Source organism: Ranitomeya variabilis, chromosome 2 (genome assembly GCF_051348905.1).
Source record: "Ranitomeya variabilis isolate aRanVar5 chromosome 2, aRanVar5.hap1, whole genome shotgun sequence".
Classification (NCBI taxonomy): Eukaryota; Metazoa; Chordata; class Amphibia; order Anura; family Dendrobatidae; genus Ranitomeya; species Ranitomeya variabilis.
The window spans coordinates 244,518,026-244,541,630 of NC_135233.1; the positions used below are offsets into that span (position 1 = coordinate 244,518,026).

General features: G+C 43.6%; 1 protein-coding gene across 8 annotated transcripts in view; it reads left to right on the forward strand.

The window, feature by feature from the left end:
* The window catches only part of KCNT1 (potassium sodium-activated channel subfamily T member 1), a 360,049-nt gene that overhangs the window by 332,201 nt on the left and 4,243 nt on the right, over positions 1-23,605 (forward strand). For 5 of the 8 annotated variants that reach the window (XM_077284353.1, XM_077284356.1, XM_077284358.1 and 2 more), the window contains 7 exons: positions 5,056-5,167; positions 5,403-5,504; positions 7,773-7,856; positions 11,172-11,300; positions 14,001-14,021; positions 15,094-15,394; positions 19,369-19,431. In XM_077284353.1, coding sequence (XP_077140468.1) covers positions 5,056-5,167; positions 5,403-5,504; positions 7,773-7,856; positions 11,172-11,300; positions 14,001-14,021; positions 15,094-15,394; positions 19,369-19,431 — 812 coding nt within the window. The remainder of the gene's footprint in view (positions 1-5,055; positions 5,168-5,402; positions 5,505-7,772; positions 7,857-11,171; positions 11,301-14,000; positions 14,022-15,093; positions 15,395-19,368; positions 19,432-23,605) is intronic. The other 3 variants (XM_077284354.1, XM_077284359.1, XM_077284360.1) reach the window with 1 other exon arrangement.

A 23,605-nucleotide genomic window follows, 5' to 3' on the forward strand; every position in this document is an offset into this window, starting at 1 on the left:
GAGACAACGTTATCTATAAGGTACCTGGATGTAAATGTTATTTGTGATACTGACTAACTCTCATGTTTTTATTTATGTTAGGAGTATTAAAGGGGATGTCCAGGTTTGTGATGAGTCTGCAGTCATTCTTTGTGACTGCAGACTTCTGAATTCTCACAGTGCGCACTGCACGCTGTCAGGATTCTCTCGTGCTGGTGATTTACATACATGCGGTCACATGCTGACTAGACATGTGTGGCCTCACTCAATGAAAATGAACAGAGCGAGGCCGGGCACGTCTAGTCGGAATGTGGTCAGAAGTATACAAATCACATGCTTGTGCTGACATGACCGTCCACCGGCAAGGGAGAATCCTAAAAGTGTGCAGTGCATTCGTTGTGAGAATTCAGAAGCTGCGATGTCAGGATTCAGCTCTGCAGGTTCCAGTCGTCGTCACATGGACACTTCACTCATATGCGACTTTCATACTCATGGTCCTGTGACACCGAGCTTCTCTTCTGCTTCTCTCAGTTTTTCACTGAACATTGAGAGCATTAGGGAGAGGAGCTTGTCGGTACATGACTAAGTGTGAAAATCGCATACGTTCTGGGGGGGGGCGCCAAACTGAATTCTTGCCCCGGGTGCCAGAGACCCTAGATACACCTCTGATGTGAGGCCCATTATACTGTGTGGAGTGCTACGTGGGGATCACAGTTGGGACATCATACTTTGTTAGGGTCACTATACTTTGATGGGAGGGTACAATAGGGTCATCAGATCATTTGTGTGGAGGGTACTGTGAAGGAATTCATCCCGGGGGTATCCTACTGTGTTTGGGGGGCACGTTTGTTGTCATTATATTTTATTATCTGTATTATTTAATTCAAGTTTTTTTTATTACATACGGTATTTTAATTAGGCCATATGCTTTTTATTCCTCTTACATAACATTATTCCAGTATGCCCCATTTGTGATTGTTTATTTTATTCTATTCATTAAAATGTACTTTGTTCGTTGGACAAACCTTTTTAGTTTGTTTCCAGGTGAAAAAGTTAATCGTTCTATTTAGTTATAGGGAAAAACTTCCTCAATTGCAGGCATTTTTTTTTATAAATATCAAGGCTGGCCCACGACTTTGTCCACGTTTTTCATTTTGGTCCTCTGTGTATTTGAGTTTGATATTCCTGCATTAGCGCAACAACATGGACCATAGACAGCAATAGTCCAGAGATGTTCATTCACCTTTGTAGGAAAGTGTTCATGCACTGTGCAGAGGGGAGGAGGAGGTGAGCTGTGACATCACCTATTGTGAATGGTGGATTCTGTGTTACCTACTGTACATAGAGGTGTTATCAGTCATTGTACAGGAGGAGGAGGTGAGCTGTGACATCACCTATTGTTGAGTGGTGGATTCTGTGTTATCTACTGTATATAGAGGTGTGATCAGTCATTGTACAGGAGGAGGAGGTGAGCTGTGACATCACCTATTGTGAATGGTGGATTCTGTGTTATCTACTGTATATAGAGGTGTGATTAGTCATTGTACAGGAGGAGGAGGTGAGCTGTGACATCACCTATTGTGAATGGTAGATTCTGTGTTATCTACTGTATATAGAGGTGTGATTAGTCATTGTACAGGAGGAGGAGGTGAGCTGTGACATCACCTATTGTGAATGGTAGATTCTGTGTTATCTACTGTATATAGAGGTGTGATTAGTCATTGTACAGGAGGAGGAGGTGAGCTGTGACATCACCTATTGTGAGTGGTGGATTCTGTGTTATCTACTGTATATAGAGGTGTGATCAGTCATTGTACAGGAGGAGGAGGTGAGCTGTGACATCACCTATTGTGAATGGTGGATTCTGTGTTATCTACTGTATATTGAGGTGTGATCAGTCATTGTACAGGAGGAGGAGGTGAGCTGTGACATCACCTATTGTGAATGGTGGATTCTGTGTTACCTACTGTACATAGAGGTGTTATCTCTCATTGTAGGGGAAAAGGAGTTGAGCTGTGACATCACCTATTGTGAATGGTGGATCCTGTGTTATCTACTGTATATAGAGGTGTTATCAGTTATTGTACAGGAGGAGGAGGTGAGCTGTGACATCACCTATTGTTGAGTGGTGGATTCTGTGTTATCTACTGTATATAGAGGTGTGATCAGTCATTGTACAGGAGGAGGAGGTGAGCTGTGACATCACCTATTGTGAATGGTGGATTCTGTGTTATCTACTGTATATAGAGGTGTGATCAGTCATTGTACAGGAGGAGGAGGTGAGCTGTGACATCACCTATTGTGAATGGTGGATTCTGTGTTATCTACTGTATATTGAGGTGTGATCAGTCATTGTACAGGAGGAGGAGGTGAGCTGTGACATCACCTATTGTGAATGGTGGATTCTGTGTTACCTACTGTACATAGAGGTGTTATCTCTCATTGTAGGGGAAAAGGAGTTGAGCTGTGACATCACCTATTGTGAATGGTGGATCCTGTGTTATCTACTGTATATAGAGGTGTTATCAGTTATTGTACAGGAGGAGGAGGTGAGCTGTGACATCACCTATTGTTGAGTGGTGGATTCTGTGTTATCTACTGTATATAGAGGTGTGATCAGTCATTGTACAGGAGGAGGAGGTGAGCTGTGACATCACCTATTGTGAATGGTGGATTCTGTGTTATCTACTGTATATAGAGGTGTGATTAGTCATTGTACAGGAGGAGGAGGTGAGCTGTGACATCACCTATTGTGAATGGTAGATTCTGTGTTATCTACTGTATATAGAGGTGTGATTAGTCATTGTACAGGAGGAGGAGGTGAGCTGTGACATCACCTATTGTGAATGGTAGATTCTGTGTTATCTACTGTATATAGAGGTGTGATTAGTCATTGTACAGGAGGAGGAGGTGAGCTGTGACATCACCTATTGTGAGTGGTGGATTCTGTGTTATCTACTGTATATAGAGGTGTGATCAGTCATTGTACAGGAGGAGGAGGTGAGCTGTGACATCACCTATTGTGAATGGTGGATTCTGTGTTATCTACTGTATATTGAGGTGTGATCAGTCATTGTACAGGAGGAGGAGGTGAGCTGTGACATCACCTATTGTGAATGGTGGATTCTGTGTTACCTACTGTACGTAGAGGTGTTATCTCTCATTGTAGGGGAAAAGGAGTTGAGCTGTGACATCACCTATTGTGAATGGTGGATCCTGTGTTATCTACTGTATATAAAGGTGTTATCAGTTATTGTACAGGAGGAGGAGGTGAGCTGTGACATCACCTATTGTTGAGTGGTGGATTCTGTGTTATCTACTGTATATAGAGGGTGATCAGTCATTGTACAGGAGGAGGAGGTGAGCTGTGACATCACCTATTGTGAATGGTGGATTCTGTGTTATCTACTGTATATAGAGGTGTGATCAGTCATTGTACAGGAGGAGGAGGTGAGCTGTGACATCACCTATTGTGAATGGTGGATCCTGTGTTATCTACTGTATATAGAGGTGTTATCAGTCATTGTACAGGAGGAGGAGGTGAGCTGTGACATCACCTATTGTGAATGGCGGATCCTGTGTTATCTACTGTATATAGAGGTGTTATCAGTCATTGTACAGGAGGAGGAGGTGAGCTGTGACATCACCTATTGTGAATGGTGGATCCTGTGTTATCTACTGTATATAGAGGTGAATAACCAAAAAGCGGGACGCAATAATAGCCGAAAGAATGAGAAAAAATGACAAACATTATTAGGAAAAACATGATAAAACACAAAATCTTTGTATAAAAGGGAGAATAGCCACCACAGCTATCCCCGATGTCCAGGACCTGTCTGATGACAAACCATATGATGAGCTATAGCTCACATTCATATGCCACAATGTGTGAGCAATAGTGATGAGTGAGTATACTCGATACTCGGGTTTCCCCGAGCACGCTCGGGTGTCCTCCGTGTATTTGTGAGTGCTGGGAGATTTAGTTTTTGTCGACACAGCTGCATAATTTACATCTGTTAGCCAGCCTGAGTACATGTGGGGGTTACCTGGTTGCTAGGGAATCCCCACATGTATTCAAGCTGTCTAGCAGCCGTAAATCATGCAGCTGTGTCAACAAAAACTAAGTCTCCCAGCACTCACAAATATTCAGAGACCACCCAAGCAATGAGAATACTCACTCATCACTAGTGAGAAACAATACATAGGACAGCAGTGCCTCCTAGTGGCCATAAAGATTATAGCTGTTATATTTGTATGTGAGAGGAGGGTAAAATCTCAATTATATGCTGCAACAATATGTAAAATATGACTCAATATATAACATCCATGGTTTAAATTACATGAAGTAGTAAATGACAGAGTAAATGAGGCAATGGTGACCCGTAGGAGCCGAATAATTAATTACTCCTGCAATGTTATAGAGGGGTAAAATACTAATCATGTGCAACAGTATATATAAAGTATAGCAGTGCACCATGTGCTGGTGTTTGGGTTTCCACTCCCCTCCATCCAGAGACCTCACATAGGTATTATCCTGCTTGTCTATTATCTTGCTATGTTATACTACTGATTTCATAACCATTTTGCAATACATTTATCTAACATATATGTTAAAACTTATTTTAACCAAAAAAGTCATTTTCTGATACTTTTACTTTAATAGTTTTGTCCATTAGCAAAGCATGGCAGCTATCTTTTCAGGGGCTGTCCCACCCCCTGGACATTGGTTGTGTCTAGGTTTGCAGCTCAGCCACATTGAAGTGAATGGATCGATGCTGCAGTGCTACTCACAATGGCACCATGGCCGGGGGTGGCGCTGTTCCAGAAACGGCCCGTGATTCGGTGAGACGTGTGCACTTACATATTCACAGTATGGCACTATATTGCACCGTTATTACCGGATGGCACCATTCATTAGTTACAGTTTGGCAGCTCTATTACTCGGCACACATTTTTGGAAGATGTCCCCACAGGCTTTGATCCCGTCATGCCTCTCTATATTATATGCCTCTCCCCATACATTTCATTTTTTCTGTTTGTAGCACTTTGGAAGGAAATCATTGTTTCTCATTGCAGACTGTTTCCGAGCCTCAGCATCACCACCGAGCTCACCCACCCGTCCAACATGCGCTTTATGCAGTTCAGAGCGAAAGATTGTTATTCCCTGGCACTTTCTAAATTGGAAAAAGTAAGTAAGATATTACAAAAAACAAAGAATGAAGTCTGCACCTGTGTCCATGTGGTGGGTTACTGCCGCCTCCTAGAGATTAGTCGGTCCGGCTTTTCTGGTTACTGCGATAACACTAGAGGCAACTCCATAAGAACGGTAGAAATGTTATCCCCCCCGATCACAGGCCTCTTCTGTCACAGCATCCCAGTCGCTTTCTCTTATCTGTCCGTCTTCTCTACTTGTATCTCTGCAGAAAGAACGAGAGAATGGATCCAACCTGGCGTTCATGTTTCGCCTCCCATTTGCTGCAGGCAGAGTTTTCAGCATCAGTATGTTGGACACGTTGTTATATCAGGTCAGCAGGAAGAGAAATGCGGAGACGACAATCCCACATCTTAAGAGAAAAAAAAATATATATATAAATATACCCCTTCACTATACCACGTGCAGTCACCTTACAGGGTGAAACCTTACACAGGTTCAGATATAACCTCGCGAATGAGCAATTTTTCATTTTTGCGCTTCCATTATTTTTCCGTCCACAACCACGTGAGTCTTGTTTTTTGCAGGAAAAAATGTAGTTTTCAATGACACCATTCACTTTACTGTGTAGCGTACCGAAAAACAGGAGAGGGGGGACTAATGTAAGTGCGGCAAAATAGTGAGAAATACATACAAAAAAGTGTGAAACAACTGAAATTATGTCTTATATTCTAGGTTCTTCAAAATAGCCACCTTTTGCTTTGATGACTGCTTTGCACACTCTTGGCATTCTCTTGATGAGCTTCAAGAGGTAGTCACCGGGAATGGTCTTCCAACAATCTTGAAGGAGTTCCCAGAGATGCTTAGCACTTGTTGGCCCTTTTGCCTTCACTCTTCGGTCCAGCTCACCCCAAACCATCTCGATTGGGTTCAGGTCTGGTGACTGTGGAGGCCAGGTCATCTGGTGTAGCACCCCATCACTCTCCTTCTTGGTCAAATAGCCCTTACACAGCCTGGAGGTGTGTTTGGGGTCATTGTCCTGTTGAAAAATAAATGATGGTCCAACTAAACACAAACCGGATGGAATAGCATGCCGCTGCAAGATGCTGTGGTAGCCATGCTGGTTCAGTATGCCTTCAATTTTGAATAAATCCCCAACAGTGTCACCAGCAAAGCACCCCCACACCATCACACCTCCTCCTCCATGCTTCACGGTGGGAACCAGGCATGTAGAGTCCATCCGTTCACCTTTTCTGCGTCGCACAAAGACACGGTGGTTGGAACCAAACATCTCAAATTTGGACTCATCAGTCCAAGGCACAGATTTCCACTGGTCTAATGTCCATTCCTTATGTTCTTTAGCCCAAACAAGTTTCTTCTGCTTGTTGCCTGTCCTTAGCAGTGGTTTCCTAGCAGCTATTTTACCATGAAGGCCTGCTGCACAAAGTCTCCTCTTAACAGTTGTTGTAGAGATGTGTCTGCTGCTAGAACTCTGTGTGGCATTGACCTGGTCTCTGATCTGAGCTGCTGTTAACCTGCGATTTCTGAGGCTGGTGACTCGGATAAACTTATCCTCAGAAGCAGAGGTGACTCTTGGTCTTCCTTTCCTGGGCAGTCCTCATGTGAGCCAGGTTCTTTGTAGCGCTTGATGGTTATTTCCACTGCACTTGGGGACACTTTCAAAGTTTTCCCAATTTTTCGGACTGACTGACCTTCATTTCTTAAAGTAATGATGGACACTCGTTTTTCTTTGCTTAGCTGCTTTTTTCTTGCCATAATACAAATTCTAACAGTCTATTCAGTAGGACTGTCAGCTGTGTATCCACCAGACATCTGCACAACACAACTGATAGTCCCAACCCCATTTATAAGGCAAGAAATCCCACTTATTAAACCTGACAGGGCACACCTGTGAAGTGAAAACCATTTCCGGTGACTACCTCTTGAAGCTCATCAAGAGAATGCCAAGAGTGTGCAAAGCAGTCATCAAAGAAAAAGGTGGCTACTTTGAAGAACCTAGAATGTAAGACATATTTTCAGTTGTTCCACACTTTTTTGTTAAGTATATAATTCCACATGTGTTAATTCATAGTTTTGATGCCTTCAGTGTGAATGTACAATTTTCATAGTCATGAAAATACAGAAAAATCTTTAAATGAGAAGGTATGTCCAAACTTTTGGTCTGTACTGTGTATATATATATATATATATATATATATATATATATATATATATAGTTTATCTTATTTTTTAAATGCTGCAACTTTTCACTATTGCAGTATATAGAAGAAATGAGGACTTCCTCTGGTCGGCTTCATAGGAGTACAAGGAAGGCAGTGATGGGGGCTGCAGTTTTCTATATTGTTATAGTAAATGACTGAATTGTGCTGTCCCTCTTGGAAATTTATGAATAATGTTACATAATTTACCATAATGGTTAAGTGGGCGTACCCAGACAAATAAGACGCTGATTGGACAATCCCGGACTTGGCTGGTAGCAGCCAGTTGTGATTTAATTCCGACATTTCCAGGAGAAATAACAGAGGAACGCCACCATGCAGAACTATAACAAAGCAGCACTATTGGATCCGAAGTGTAATACTTTATAAAGTTTTCTGCATTTTTTTTCCTTCTCATTCAGTCCTTTGTGAAGGATTACATGATTACCATCACCAGGCTGCTCCTAGGACTGGACACCACCCCAGGATCGGGGTACCTGTGTGCGGTAAGTGCTGGTGACCCCATAAGGGTGGTATCGCCCTACGATCTTTTTTTATAATGATTTAAAATAACAAAAGGGGTAATATGTCACCCTCCTTGGTCCCCCGCGGTCTCTGGTTACCAGGCTGCAGGGATGATGTGGTTCGTTGACATGTAAACACTGCAGCCAATCATTAACTGTAATAGCAGAGTGTATATACTGCAGCCAGTGATTGTCTGCGGCAGTCAAATGTGTCTACACGTCATCAGCGAAGCAGAGTGAGCAGAGACGGGCGGTGGACCAGGGAAACATTGCCTTGAGAGCAGCAGGTAAGGGTAGACTTTTACCAGCTGTTTCTAAAAATAACACAGATCTTGGAGTTGGACACCCCCAATGCTGAGAAATGACTGTATACACTATGTTCCAAATTATTATGCAAATGATATTTTTCTCGGATTTTCCTAAATTGTCGGTCCAAATGACAGTCTAATAAAAGTCATCACCCTTTACAGTATACATCGAATTTTATTGAAGAAACCTCCCAATGATAACAGTATAAGGCTAGGGTCACATTGCGTTAGGGCAATCCGTTAAGCGCATAGCGCTAGCGGATTGCGCTAACGCAATGCTTCTCTAGGGTCCGCGTTCGGCGTCCCCGCTAGTGCAGATCCCCGATCTGCACTAGCGAGGAACGGACCTCGGGCGCACCGCGGACGCTGCAAGCAGCGTCCGAGGTCCGTCACTCAAATGACGGCACATCGCTAGCGCACGCCCAATGTGGGCGGGCGCTAGCGACGCGTTCACCATTACAGGCTATGGCTTCGTTAACGGACTACGTTAACACCGCGTTATGCCGCGGTGTAACGTAGTCCGTTAAACGCGGTCACATAACGCAATGTGACCCTAGCCTAATCTCCAAAATGAATAAAACCTCAAAATGCACTGTTCCAAATTATTAGGCACAGTAGAATTTCTAAACATATGATATGTTTTAAAGAACTGAAAATGCTCATTTGTGGAATTTGCAGCATTAGGAGGTCACATTGACTGAACAAAAAAGCTATTTAACTCCAAAACATCCTAACAGGCCAAGTTACATGTTAACATAGGACCCCTAATTTGATATCACCTTCACAATTCTTGCATCCATTGAACTTGTGAGTTTTTGGAGAGTTTGTGCTTGTATTTCTTTGCATGAAGTCAGAATAGCCTCCCAGAGCTGCTGTTTTGATGTGAACTGCCTCCCACCCTCATAGATCTTTTGCTTGATGATACTCCAAAGGTTCTCTATAGGGTTGAGGACAGGGGAAGTTTATCTCCTTTTATGCCCATAGCAGCCAATGACTCAGAGGTATTCTTTGCATCATGAGATCATGAGATGGTGCATTGTCAGCATGAAGATGATTTTGCTCCTCAAGGCGCGTTTCTGCTTTTTATACCATGGAAGAAAGTTGTTAGTCAGAAACTCTATATACTTTGCAGAGATCATTTTCACATCTTCAGGAACTTTAAAGGGCCCTACCAGCTGTTTCCCCATGATTCCAGCCCAAAACATGACTCCAGAGGTGTATCTAGCGTTTCTGGCACCCAGGACAAGAATTCATTTTGGCGCCCCCCCAAGGACATATGCCCCCCGTCAGCCCCATCATTGTCCTCTCCTCCTCCACCATCCCCATCGTTGCTCTCTCCCCGTCAGCCCCATCATTGCCCTCTCCTCCCCCCACACACACACCATTCACTTCTCTGCACATTCCCCTGCAGCGTGATACACACACACACACACACACACACACACACACAATACTGAGCCACACATACACATACACACATTCACACACACATACACTCACACTCACATACACACACATATTCACACACACACACACATATTCACACACACACACACCACACACACATTCACACACACACATTCACACACACATTCACACACACATTCACACACACATTCACACACACATTCACACACACACATTCACACACATACTCACACACATACACACTCACACACACTCACATACACCTCTCACCTCTCCTCGCGCTCTGCCGCAGCAGCTCCATCGCCTTCCTCTGACACAGCCGGCCGCTGAATGATGACGTCATCCAGCGACGCGTCTGTGTGAGAGGAAGCAGAAAGACAGATCGCTGGGCAGCGGAGCTTCAGGGATTTCTCCTTGCCCGCCGCAGCCACTCTGCAGGGGCTCCCCTCCCCCTCTGCACACATTGGGAGCCGGCACTCTGCAGCTTCTCTGTGCCGGCTGTCAGCTTGACAGTCGGCACAGAGAACAGCTGACTCCCAGACCAGGGGCGGCAGAATGCAGCCACCGGGGGAGACACTGCGGACCGCCGAATTAGGCGGCCCGACTGCGCCCCCCTGCCGGCTGCGCCCAGGGCACATGCCCCGGCTGCCCCCCCCTAGATACGCCACTGCATGACTCCTCCACATCCTTGCTGACGTTGCAGCCTTGTTGGGACATGGTGGCCACCAATCATCCTCTACTCCATCCATATGGACCATCCAGGGTTGCTCGACACTCATCAGTAAACAAGACTGTTTGAAAATTAGTCTTCATGTATGTCTGGGCCCACTACAACCGTTTCTGCTTGTGAACACTGTTTAGGGGTGGCCGAATAGTAGGTTTATGCACCACAGCAAGCCTTTGAAGGATCCTACACCTTGAGGTTCGAGGGACTCCAGAGGCATCAGCAGCTTCAAATATCTGTTTGCTGGTTTGTAATGGCTTTTTAGCAGATGCTCTGTTTATCCGATGAACTTGCCTGGAAGAAACCTTCCTCATTATGCCTTTATCAGCACGAACACGACTGTGCTCAGATTCAGCCACAAATCTCTTAACAGTAAGATGATCACGCTTAAATTTTCAAGAAATATCTAATGTTTTCATCCCTTGACCTAGGCAAGGGATGAAAACGACATGGGCATTGCACTATTTGATGCTTTTCGGCAGCAGAGAGATCCTTTTTCTTTCCCATGTTACTTGAAAACTGTGGCCTGCTTAATAATGTGGAACATCATTTTTAAGTAGTTTTCCTTTAATTAGAATCACCTGGAAAACTAATTATCACATGTGTTTAAGATTGATTTCAGTGATCCATTGAGCCCTGAGACACAATACCATCCACAAGTTTGTTTGAAAAACAAAACAATTAAATCGTTTTGACACTTAAATCCAATTTGCATAATAACTTGGAACACAGTGTAGTCAGACACCACAGAACGATGAAAATGGGCCTGATCTGACATCTTGTGCCTTCAGTGCTCCATTAATCTGATCAGGGTGCGATCTGTTTTCCTTCCCCCAGATGAAGATCACAGAGGATGACCTTTGGATCCGGTCGTACGGGCGGCTGTTTCAGAAACTCTGTTCGTCCAGTGCAGAGATTCCTATTGGGATTTACAGGACCCAGTCACACATGTTCTCTACATCAGAGGTAGCAGTCTGACAGTATTTTTTGTCACTTTTTGGGAGGTGCAAATCCACAACAATGCCATTTTTCCTTCAGCATGTGAATGCGCCCTTATAGTTCACCACCAGTCACATCATTCTGCCCGCTACAAGTTATTAGAAATGCAGATAGTCTGAGCGAAGGATGTGATCGGCCCCTCGGGTCACCGTGTATGTAATGTGACTAACCAATTCACTGCTGATTTACTAGGGCATCAAACTAACAGATGACGGAGCCCTAAGGGTAGGTTCACACTGGGCGTTTTTGCTGCAGCAAAACCTGATTTCTTGGCAGGAAAGAAGCTGTGGCAAAAACGCAGGTTTAAGTGCGTTTTTGTGCGGATTTGGTGCTGATTTGGTGTGTTTTTGTGTCTCTTCGTCCATGCTAATGTCCATTGACTTTTCTCCAGAAAAACGCTGCAAATAATGATACCTGCGTTTTTTCAACGCCCATTCAAGTCAGTGGGTGAAAAACGCAGCAAAAACTCTGAAAGAAGTGACATGCTCCATGTCCAAAAAGAACAGCAAAGCACAAAATCCTAATGACACAAAAAACCAATGTGTGTGCATGAGATTTCGGAAATCTCATAGGCTTTGCTGGTATTGTAAAAAGCAGCTGAAAATTAGCATAAAAAAGCAGCAAAAACGCCCAGTGTGAACTTACCCTAAGGATGTGCAGATCGATCTGAACTGCTAGAATTTGGTTAGAATTTCCCAAAATTCACGGGTTTTAGTAAATTTGCATTGTTTTGGGAAATTGATTTGCGGAAATCCAGCAGAATGGAGGCTGTCCGCCATTTTCCTGGATTCATGAGTCAGAAAGGGATATAAAATATCATGCTCCCCCGCCACGCTCCGATTCACTCTTTGGCGGCTTTCCTTGGCACCAGAAGTGTTGGCAAAGAGCAAAGAGGAGACTGGTGTGGGAGCCTGGACAGAGGAGTATGATATTTTATTGTTGTTAACCCTTTACAGCCCCCCTGGATTATTGTGCTTTGGGGTCGCTCGTCCCTAAACTACAGTCATGGACAAAAATTTTGAGAATGAGACAAATATTAATTTTTCCAAAGTCTACTGCTTCATTTTTTCTAATGGCAATTTGCATGTACTCCTGATTGTCAGAGTGATCAGCTTAACAGCAATTACTGTACTTGCAAAGTCAATATTTGCCCAGAAAATGAAATTTAACCCCCAAAACACATTTCAACATCATTGCAGTCCTGCCTTAAAAGGAGCAGCTAACATCGTTTTAGTGATTGATCCAGTAACACAGGTGTGGGTGTTGATGAGGACAGGCTGGCGATCAATCAGTCATGATTAAGTAAGAATGACATCACTGGACACTTTAAAAGGAGGCTGGTGCTTGGTATCATTGTTTCTCTTCAGCTAACCATGGTTATCTCTAAAGAAACACGTGCAGCCATCATTGCACTGCACAAAAATGGCCTAACAGGGAAGAGTATCGCAGCTACAAAGATTGCACCTCAGTCAACAATCTATCGCATCATCAAGAGCTTCAAGGAGAGAGCTTCCATTGTTGTCAAAAAGGCTCCAGGGCGCCCAAGAAAGACCAGCAAGCGCCAGGACCGTATCTTAGAACTGTTTCAGCTGCGGGATCGGACTACCAGCAGTGCCGAGCTTGCTCAGGAATGGCAGCAGGCTGGTGTGAGTGCTTCTGCACGCACTGTAAGGTGGAGACTCTTTGAGCAAGGCCTGGTTTCAAGGAGGGCAGCAAAGAAGCCACTTCTCTCCAGAAAAAACATCAGGGACCGACTGATATTCTGCAAAAGGTACAGGGAGTGGACTGCTGAGGACTGGGGCAAAGTCATTTTCTCTGGTGAATCCCCTTTTCGATTGTTTGGGACATCTGGAAAACAGCTTATTCGGAGTAGAAGAGGTGAGCGCTACCACCAGTCTGGTCTCATGCCAACTGTAAAGCATCCTGAAACCATTTATGTGTGGGGTTGCTTCTCAGCCAAGGGAATCGGCTCACTCACAGTCTTGCCTAAAAACACAGCCATGAATAAAGAATGGTACCAGAATGTCCTCCAAGAGCAACTTCTCCCAACCATCCAAGAGCAGTTTGGCGCCCAACAATGCCTTTTCCAGCATGATGGAGCACCTTGCCATAAAGCAAAGGTGATAACTAAATGGCTCATGGAACAAAACAGAGAGATTTTGGGTCCATGGCCTGGAAACTCCCCAGATCTTAATCCCATTGAGAACTTGTGGTCAATCATCAAGAGACGGGAGGACAAACAAAAACCAACAAATTCTGGCAAAATGCAAGCATTGATTATGCAAGAATGGACTGCTATCAGTCAGGATTTGGTCCAGACGTTGATTGAGAGCATGCCAGGGAGAATTGCAGAGGTCTTGAAGAAGAAGGGTCCACACTGCAAATATTGACTTGCTGCATTAACTCATTCAAACTGTCAATATAACCTATTGGTACTCATAATATGATTGCAATTATATTTCTGTATGTGATATAAACATCAGACAAACACTAATAAAAACCAGAGGGCAGCAGATCATGGGAAAATATAATTTTGGTGTCATTCTCAAAACTTTTGGCCATGACTGTAATTGTTATTTTACTGCTGGAAAAAAAAATTCTTACAAGTGTATTTGGGATTTACTGTGTAAATCGGTGACATTAAAAATGTTGCATTTCTTTTCACAGCCGCACGACATCAGAACGCAGGTAGGTTGTTCTTGCACTTTCTTACCCTGAGATTTCTACATGTTTGTGGGGTTCATCCAATAAGAGAAAAACATGGTTGCTTTTTTCCATAGAAGGCATTACATCTGTCCATGTGATATTACAGCCCTGTGCCATTCACTTCAATAACGCTAGGCTACGCAATGCTGCAGATTAGCTAAAATTGGCTGATGTTGACGCAGTGTAAAGGGTTGTCCAGGATTTTTTAATATTGATGGACAATTCTTAGGATAGGTCACCAATATCAGACTGTAGGAGGTTCATTGACGATAAGCTGTTCCAGCACTTGCTAGAAGTAAATAGTGTATGGAGCTGGAACAGCACAGCTCTCAACTCCATGTAGTGGCCATATTTGGGTACTGCAGACCGGATCACATTCACTTCAGTAGGAGTGGAGCTGCAGTACATGGGAACGGCCACTACATAATGTACGGAGCTGTGCTGTTCCAGAGGAGTCCAGAAGTAAACCGCACAGCTCTGTACTCCGCATAGTGGCCATTTTTGGGTACTGCAGACCAGGTCACATTAATTTCAATAGGAGCGGAGGTGTAGTACCTGTGAACAGCCACTACACAGTGTACCACCATGGGACCTGCTGACAGGTGTTGGACGCTCGCCAATCGGATATCCATGCCCTATCCCAAGGATAGTCCATCAATATGAAATTCTGCGTCAATCCCTTTAAATTTGACCGACTAGTCTAAATTTCACCATCTGTAAGTAAGGTAACTTTACGCCACAATTTCAGCGCAAGATATCTCATTTCTGAACTCATGCCGTCACGCCACGCAGAAAAGTTGCCAAAGCAACCTTTCAACAGCCAGCAAGTATCTGGTAATGTCCCGGACACGTGCACATTATCTGCGGTGTGTCGGACTGTTGCCTTGGCATCTATCCCGCCCAGTGTGACGGCACAGTGCAGCCCCTTTAATAATGGTGATCTGGAGACCCACGTTACCATGGAGACACAAATTACGGCTCATTACCAAGCACGACGGCCCCCACTTTTACCTTTTATTCATTGTGTTAATATTTTTTTTTCTCCCATCTTCAGTCGCAAATCTCCATCAATGTGGAAGACTGTGAAGACACGAAAGACACAAAGGAGCATTGGATGGCGAAACCCAGTCACAGAAACTCCACGTCCAGCGATCAGTCCGAGCACCCGCTGCTGCGCAGGAAGAGTATGCAGTGGGCACGGAGACTCAGCAGGAAGGGCAACAAGCAGGCCACCAAAACGGCCGAGTGGATCAGTCAGCAAAGGCTGAACCTGTACCGGAGATCTGAGCGCCAGGAACTGTCCGAACTGGTGAAAAACCGCATGAAACATCTGGGTCTCCCGACTACGGGTTACGGTAAGTGATCGCTGCTCTGAGGCCAATGTGCTGCTATGTGCATGTGTTTTATATGTAGAGAGTTAGGTTACCAATACTGGAGGGATGGATAAATTCAGCACAGTCTGCTACCGGACATGGGGGTGGGACTAATGCGGAGCCCTGGAGGTCCCGTATGGTGAAACGGGGGTCTATATGTTATATCTGCTGTAAACAGAAGTTCATCACTATAGTGAGACGTCCCCTACATACTGGGGGATCTGCTCCGCTCTGTGATGCTTTATACCCAGCCTCCACCCTGGGCTCGTGCCTCAGTACCAATGAGAAAATCTCTCTATCCTTCAGACAGCACAAAGGGGGGAGGCTCCTGCTGCAGTCACCTGTGTAACAGCTAAACACAGGACCAGGAGGAGAGACGGAGATTTGCTTTATAGATAAACAGATGTTTTATTCAAGTACCGATCCTTTTCAATGTTTTTGTTCATTTTTTTTTTTAAGTTTACATTGTGATAGGACACAAAATAGTAAGGGAAGTACTGTGATTATTTTTCTACTTTTTTATGTTTAGTGTCCCTTAAAGGGGACCTGTCACTTGCCATAAATATGTATTTTTTTACCTGGTGTAAATGCCGATGTTCTCCTGAATCCTGTCGGATATTTTTTTTTTTAAATCCACAAACCCCAGTGAAGAAATAAACATGGGGAAAAGAATAGATCCATTTGAATAAAATTTAAATTTTATTAGTAATTAAAAAACTAAATGCATGAATAATAAAACAGCAGAGTGCCTCACCTAGAAGACGGACCATACTACAAATAAATTACAATCAGTAATGGAAATCTGTGTATCAGTAATGGGAACTATACCTTTCTAAAGGGGAATGACTGGAATCAATGTAGCCTAATTTAGTAGCCGAGGTTATCAGATATCAGTGCAGGCACACATATAAAGTGCCTAGTGCTTTATCAACTTTAATGCCCTGAATCCAATGTATTACTGTAATACCTAGTGGTTAGCCTAAGTTTCAGAAGGTACATCCGAGACCCACAGTGCCTAAGGTAGCATGGTAGTAGCAGGTCAGAGTACCCTTACTGCATATGAGGGAATATCCAAACAGTAGGAAGGGAACAAGTAGGTCACATCGTGCGTAAATAGAAGGTATTAATAGGTCAAAGTAACCCCATGACGTATAAGGAAATGTCCACCAGTGAAGAGGAGATCAAGTAAGCTTTAAACCATTTCTAACATACAATGCCCGCAGCATAATAAAGAAACGAATATACCTAGGAAGGTCGGGAACAACAACTCCTCACCCCGACGCGTATTTCACCACTGGCTTATTCCTGGGTTTATTTTTTTGTTCCTGCGCCTCTCCATTCCTGAGATATGGCCTCCTCTTTTCATGAGAATCCTGCCCCCTTGGCCAAAATTATGAGATTTATATACAGGGAAGAAGGGGCTGTATCTTGGAATGGGGAGGAGCAGGAACAAAAAAAAAAAAACAATGTCGGGTTCAGGGGAACAGCGGCATTTACACCAGATTAAAAATTAATAAATGTGGTACATATTTATGGAGACAGGTTCTCTTTATGGCTATGTGCACACGTTCAGGATTTCTTGCAGAAATTTCCTGAGCAAAACCGGACATTTTCTGCAAGAAATCCGCATGCGTTTTTTTGCGCATTTTTGACACGTTTTTTGCTCGATTTTTTCCGGAGCTTCCCAATGCATTAAATAGCGGGAAAAACATGAAAAATCCGCAAAATTAATGAACATGCTGTGTTTTTTACCACGATATGGGTTTTTTTTTTTGAGGAAAAAAAAAGCATCATGTGCACAAAAATTGCGGGATGCATTCTAAATGATGGGATGCATAATGTATGCATTTTTTATGCATTTTTATAGCGAAAAAACACGAAAAATCTGCAACGTGTGCACACAGCCTCAATCTAAAGTGATTGGTCTTCTCAACCTGACAGATAAATATACAGGAAGAGCCCCATGTCCTCACCTCTTAGTGTAATTTAGTCTTATCATAGGAGGACCGAACCCTAAAATCATCTCCAAACTGGTGTGCCCCCGGGTGTCTCACTGAGCAGACCCCTATAATGGGTCATTTATGTATGTTTTGTGGATAGATCATTTTTGTTGTCATTACAAATAGATCATCTGAGATCCCACATGGGATCTATTGCTTTTTTCATACCCAGTGTGATGATGAAGTAGCCACCAAGGGTCGGTCCTACATATAGAATACCTTGGCAATGGTGAAGTGTTGGTACAGAGGCATTAGTAAGGGGCACATCTACTGAGGTCCAAACACTGTTCTTTAGCTGCCTTTCCTTCCCACATTTAGCCAGTCCTTTATTGACCATCTATACCAGGGGGGTCTCCACTGTGACCCCCCCATCTATTCCACTGTATTCCTATTTCTCTGGCCACTACGTACATGAGCCCCCTTGGCTGCTGTGGTTACTTTTGATGGATTACTTAAGGTTGGTTGTCAGTCACTACCCATTTCGTGGTGGAGTTGACCTCTAGTTATCTCATTTCACTTAAAGCGTATCTTCACCTTTGACCAACACTGGCATCTTTATAATAGGTCTTCATTACTTTTGTGGGGGGTTTAGATCATTAAATCTTCTGGTGCCACATGGAACCTGTCAGCGAGCTGCTGTTGCCTGATCGTTTTCTCTTCTTATAAACTTTGAGCTTCCCTGCTGTGAACTGCCCTTCAGATACTAGCAATAACACTTATTTTTCAAGATTATATTAGGTCCACGAGTCCCAACCTTCCCAGAACTAATAACTTCTACCATGCTATGAGTTTGGGTCACAAGAACGGTCTCCGCGCTGGGACTTGCATTCATATTAAGGGCTGAAAAGTGTCTATATTCCCTCCCACCGACCCACCATATACATCTGACATCCGTTTATCGATCACGTCCCACAGACCATTTACAGCAGGAAACAATTTGGAGTTCAGAATTAAGTATAAGAAACAAAATGGATCCGTCAACGGCAGCTTGTTGACAGTTTCCATTTAGCATCAGTAGATTTAGTGGAGGTTTCCACTACCTGGCAAGGCCTTTGTAACATTAGTAGTCCCCATGTAAAATAAAACCACCTTATACTGGTGTCTTGTATTGGTGCCCTCCCAGCGAGGCCAGTGCCGTGGTTCGCATGACATTGAGTGGCCGCGCTCTCTGCAGATCTGCAGTCTGAATAAGGCCTAAAATGGGGATTTAAAAAAAAAAATTGGGCTTCCAGAAATGGTAAGGGTATGTGTCCACATTCAGGATTGCATCAGGATTTGGTCAGGATTTTTCATCAGTGTTTGTAAGCCAAAACCAGGAGTGGAACAATTAGAGGAAAAGTATAATAGAAACATATGCACCACTTCTGTATTTATCACCCACTCCTGGTTTTGGCTACAAATACTGATGAAAAATCCTGACCAAATCCTGATGCAATCCTGAACGTGGACACATACCCTAAGACACTTGTCCATGGGTTCACTTCTAATTCAACTGACTTCATGGACTTAAATCAGGCTGAGCTGCAATACCAAACTCAACCTGCAGACAGATGTGGCGCTGTTTTTACCCGAGTTATCTTTCTTTTTTTTTTAAAAAAAAATGCATAAAATAGAAAAAACACTGAAACATTATTACTAAGATGTTACATTTTATATTAAAGGTGCAACTTCACTTTAACCTGTGACTTCTGCCTGTCAAGGAGGCAGCCATTTTGAGGACTGTAATAATATACACATGTATCGAAACTTCAAGTCGATTTGTGCGTACCTGGTGATATCACAAGTCATGTTGGTGATGTCATCAGTGTCGGGACAAGACATATTGTTGTCCCCCCCCAAAATGGCCGCTCTCCCACCCCCCTAATTTCCTTACGCTGCCGATTGAGTCGCTTGCTGATCTTTCTCTTTTCTCTTTTGTTCATGTCTGTGCCTTTCTCTTCCGTATGTTTTCTGTAGAGGATGTAGCAAATTTAACTGCCAGTGATGTGATGAATCGGGTAAACCTTGGATATTTGCAAGGTAATTCTCCTCCCTGGGAGTCAAGCTTGACTCAGCGCACAATGTGATGACGAAGATGCCAACTGGCTGTCAGGACGCTCTGCACGGCCCGCTCATTGTGTGTGACCCAGGCTAACATTACGTCTTGTGCACACCAGGGGAATCGGCACCTTGTAAGAGGGTCCCTGCGACAGTACAGGGGCCAAATGGAGAGTAAAACATAGCACAGTCTCTTAAAAGGCTGCTCTGACCCCACTTGCCTCTAAATCACATCAATGTCCCATCTTGGACGTCGCAAGCATGGCTGATGCAGATCTGAGCAGCTCCACTTTTAAATTCTGCCACCGACTTAACATGGGTTTCTTTTTTGACCCTAGATTGTCACCATAACCTGTTACTTCCCTTCTTTTTCTTTCTAAAAGTAAACTCATATGTGGGGGAAAGAAAAAGAATCCCTATACTTGCCTCATATAAATTTCCTGTCCGGAGTCAAGGAGGTGGAACCGCTCAGGAGAAGAGTCAAGGATGGCCCTTCCCCTAACCTGCCCAGTCTAGCTTCAGCTATATTTCGTAATGACTTACCTTCCTGGGATCTGAGGTGTAGACACTCAGGAAAAGTCTAAAGGATGGCCATGCTTACACAAACCAGCTTGATTGACATTTCTTAGGACAGGTTGCGTTGTTTCAAACCTGTCTGAAATCCTGCACATGTCTCCTGTTGCTGGGCAGGTTCAGGGCGTGGCCAGCTTTGACTCTTCTGCTACGAAACTCCACCTCCTTGACTACAGATAATTTACATACGGCATGTGCTGAAATTAAAAGGTTATTTTTTATTATTACTCTGTTTCTGCTATTAAATATAAGAACACTTTTAGAAAACTTAAGAGATGAAGAAGCCGGTGGTATCTTGGGGTTTGTGCACATGACTTTCTAATAGAAATTGCTTCAGGAAACTCCTTCTTTGGGGATGTTTTTAATTTTATTAAATTGTTTTTAAAAGCCCTTTGGAAAAGTTTTTTTCTTTTTTACCCTTCTGATTAGGATAGTTTTACATCAGGAACGGCTTCAGAGAAGTGACATGCATTTTTCAAATTATGAAGTGGGGGGGGGGGGGGGGGGGAAATGTGCACAAAACACTGAACATTAAGCACAGGGGATCTTCTGCCATTATTTTAGGACTTTTTTTGGCTCAGAAACGAAGCAGAAAATATCCAAATCTCAAAATCCACAAAAACTTGGGAGTTTCTGCAACGAAAACTCAGCAAAAAGACACTGTGCACATGCCCTTAAGTTAAAAAATTGACACCATTCCAATTTAAAGGAATACTGCAGGCATAGCTGGTAGTTCCGGCAGGAGAATGGGCTGAGTGGGACAGTGCAGGACAAAAGGATGCTAAAAAACACACACTTGGGTTGGAACTAAGAGCTCTCTGAAAGTTGGCATTTTCCACCATTGTTGCGCTCACTTATCCAAAATAAAAAAAAAAAGCCCCAAGCATTGTTTCATGGAAGTTCCCACACTAACTATGTATATTGCCAGATTTTGTATTCATTTTGCAAAAGAAAGAAAATATAAAAATATTGTGTATTCTGCACCTCCATTCTCTGTGTTGTATGGGAGGAGTTGGTTGACCCCCAACGCTAGACAATTGCATAGTGATCTCGTGACTCGAACGTCACCACTACTTGGCAATATACGTTGTGGGCTCAGATAGGCTTTACTCACTGCATGAATGCACAAAAAAGGTATAAAAAACTTCTTCCATGGAGCAGAACTGGCTGCAATGACCCACGGGCCTTACCCTGACTATCTGCAGACCATCCTTCCCATCAATCTCCACCAACCATACCATCTGGTCAGGTCTTACCCCCTCACCGTCCACCAAATCCATACCTTCTGGTCAGGTCTTGCCCCCTGACAGTCCACCAAATCCATACCTTCTGGTCAGGTCTTGCCTCCTGACAGTCCACCAATCCATACCATCTGGTCAGGTTTTGCCCCCTGACCACCATCCACACCATCTGCTCAGGTCTTCCCCGCTGACCGTCCACCAATCCATACCATCTGGTCAGGATATGCCCCCCTGACCGTCCACCAATCCATACCATATGTCCTCCATGACTATCTGCAACTCGCTCCATGCTAACTGGCTTTATCCCTTTAGCATAGATTGGTGACATCCGCCGATTCCCTCCACACTAACGTCTCACATGGTGGTAACGTCATGCCTCGTGTCTGCAGCTGCAATAATAACGCTTGTATCATTTACTGTACGGTATAAGGAAACTGGCCGAATACCTGTATGATGCTTTGCCAGCAGCTTCCTCCCCTTTTCCATCCACAGGTGTCACCGATGCGGTTTTGTTTCCTGAACCATTATATCAAGTCATTGTATATGATCCCTAATGGCAAATGCAACGGTCCTGAATGTAACAATGCAATCATACTAGATGTAGCAGAGCTGAATGTGTCATGTACCTGTGAATATGAGTGGAATGCCTTGAAGAACAATATTCTTTGCTAATATCTTATGGCATCTTTGTAGAGGTTTTAGTGTTTCTGACGCAGAGCTCCAAATACCTGTATAGTCATGGAGTGAAAGCGACTGTTTGCTTAAAAAAAGACTATTCCCATCTTCATAGATGAAAATTGATGGATACTGCTGGTAAAAAGAAGCACTTTTGCAATTTGCTGCTTATTAAAATTTGCAGCCGTTCTTGAGATATTAACACTTTTCTTTTGCTTACAGCTCATTGTCTAGGAGACCGACCACCGCTGCTGTCTGGCTAGTAAGTACTGTGCTGAAACTGCACAGGATTAGGAGGCAACAGCGCGCTCCAGTGATCCTGGCCAGCTTCAAATCAGTACTTACAGGCTCAATAGAAAAGAGCTTGTCAGCACTGCACATGTTTTGCAGTCTAGCAGCAATCGTCGGTCTTCAATGCCAACGAACTGTAAACAAAAGAAAAGTTCACTCAAAAATGGCTGAAAATTGTAATAAGCAGTAAGTTACAAAATTGCTTGTGTTTACAAGCACTATCCGACAATAATCATTTATGAAGATGAGAATATCCCTTTAAATGTGTCTTTGGGGTAATTAGGTATAACTTACTAAAACACTTGTATTATCAAAGATCCATGGATGTGTCTGTTTCATCATTTTACTGTGTCGTGGCTGCATCATTTCTGGCTTCTGCTTGACACAAGACACAGTTTTCTGTATCTGCCTGTTATCCATGCTGTGTGTGAAAGGGGCTGGCCACTTGCCTATTTTAATAGAAAACCCAGCTTCCTTCATCACAACTGATAATTAGATAATGAAGGAAGCTGGCTTGGCTATTGAAATGACGGATGACAGGCCAACGTAGAAAATATTGTACTGTTTCAAGCAGAAGCCGAAAGTATAGAAGCTGAAACCGATGATAAAACCACATAGTTGGATGTTTGCTAATGCAAGTTCTTTAGTAAGTCATGTAGAATTACAGCAGGGACACAAAGCTGGGGGCTACATGGCAACGCGTCAGGCAATATTCAGATTGTAGTGTCACATAGCGACATCGCATCTAATGAGTTACTACTGTGACTCACGCGCTGATTGCTCACGCCATTGACTGCACTCTAAGTCGTATGAGACTTGGCCATTTTTTTTTTGCAACTCTAAAATAGACTTGTGATGACAAGTTGCACAGATGTTTTTGGATGTGTGTTTGAGGACTGAGTCACCATGTAGCACCAACCTAAAAGGGACCCCCGCCTTCAGCGGATTGTCTCAAGTCTTATTCCCAGAATCATTTTAGGGCAGCATATAGTGACCGGTCTGATAACTATTCAGACAGTCTTTCTTCTGAGTTGTGGTCATTTTTATCTGATCAATGTTTTCCAGACCATTGTGTTTGCTATGGAGGAACTCCGACCTGCGACATTCAATAATCTCCCTATTCTTCCATGTTGAGTGTTGGTTATGTTGTGACTTGCAGGAATCGGCCCGGTATTTCTCCTGGTCACTGAACCCTGGATTCATTCTCCATTTCATTTGTTATCTACAATGTGGCTTGTGAGCGGATAGCAAGAAATCCACCATTAATCTTCTCTCTAAAGGTTATTCCTTCCCTACAGACTGCTACTCCCTAACCTGCCCCCCTACCTTACAGCCGTGTGAACGGAACGCCATGTTTTCTTTCCTTCAGCATCATT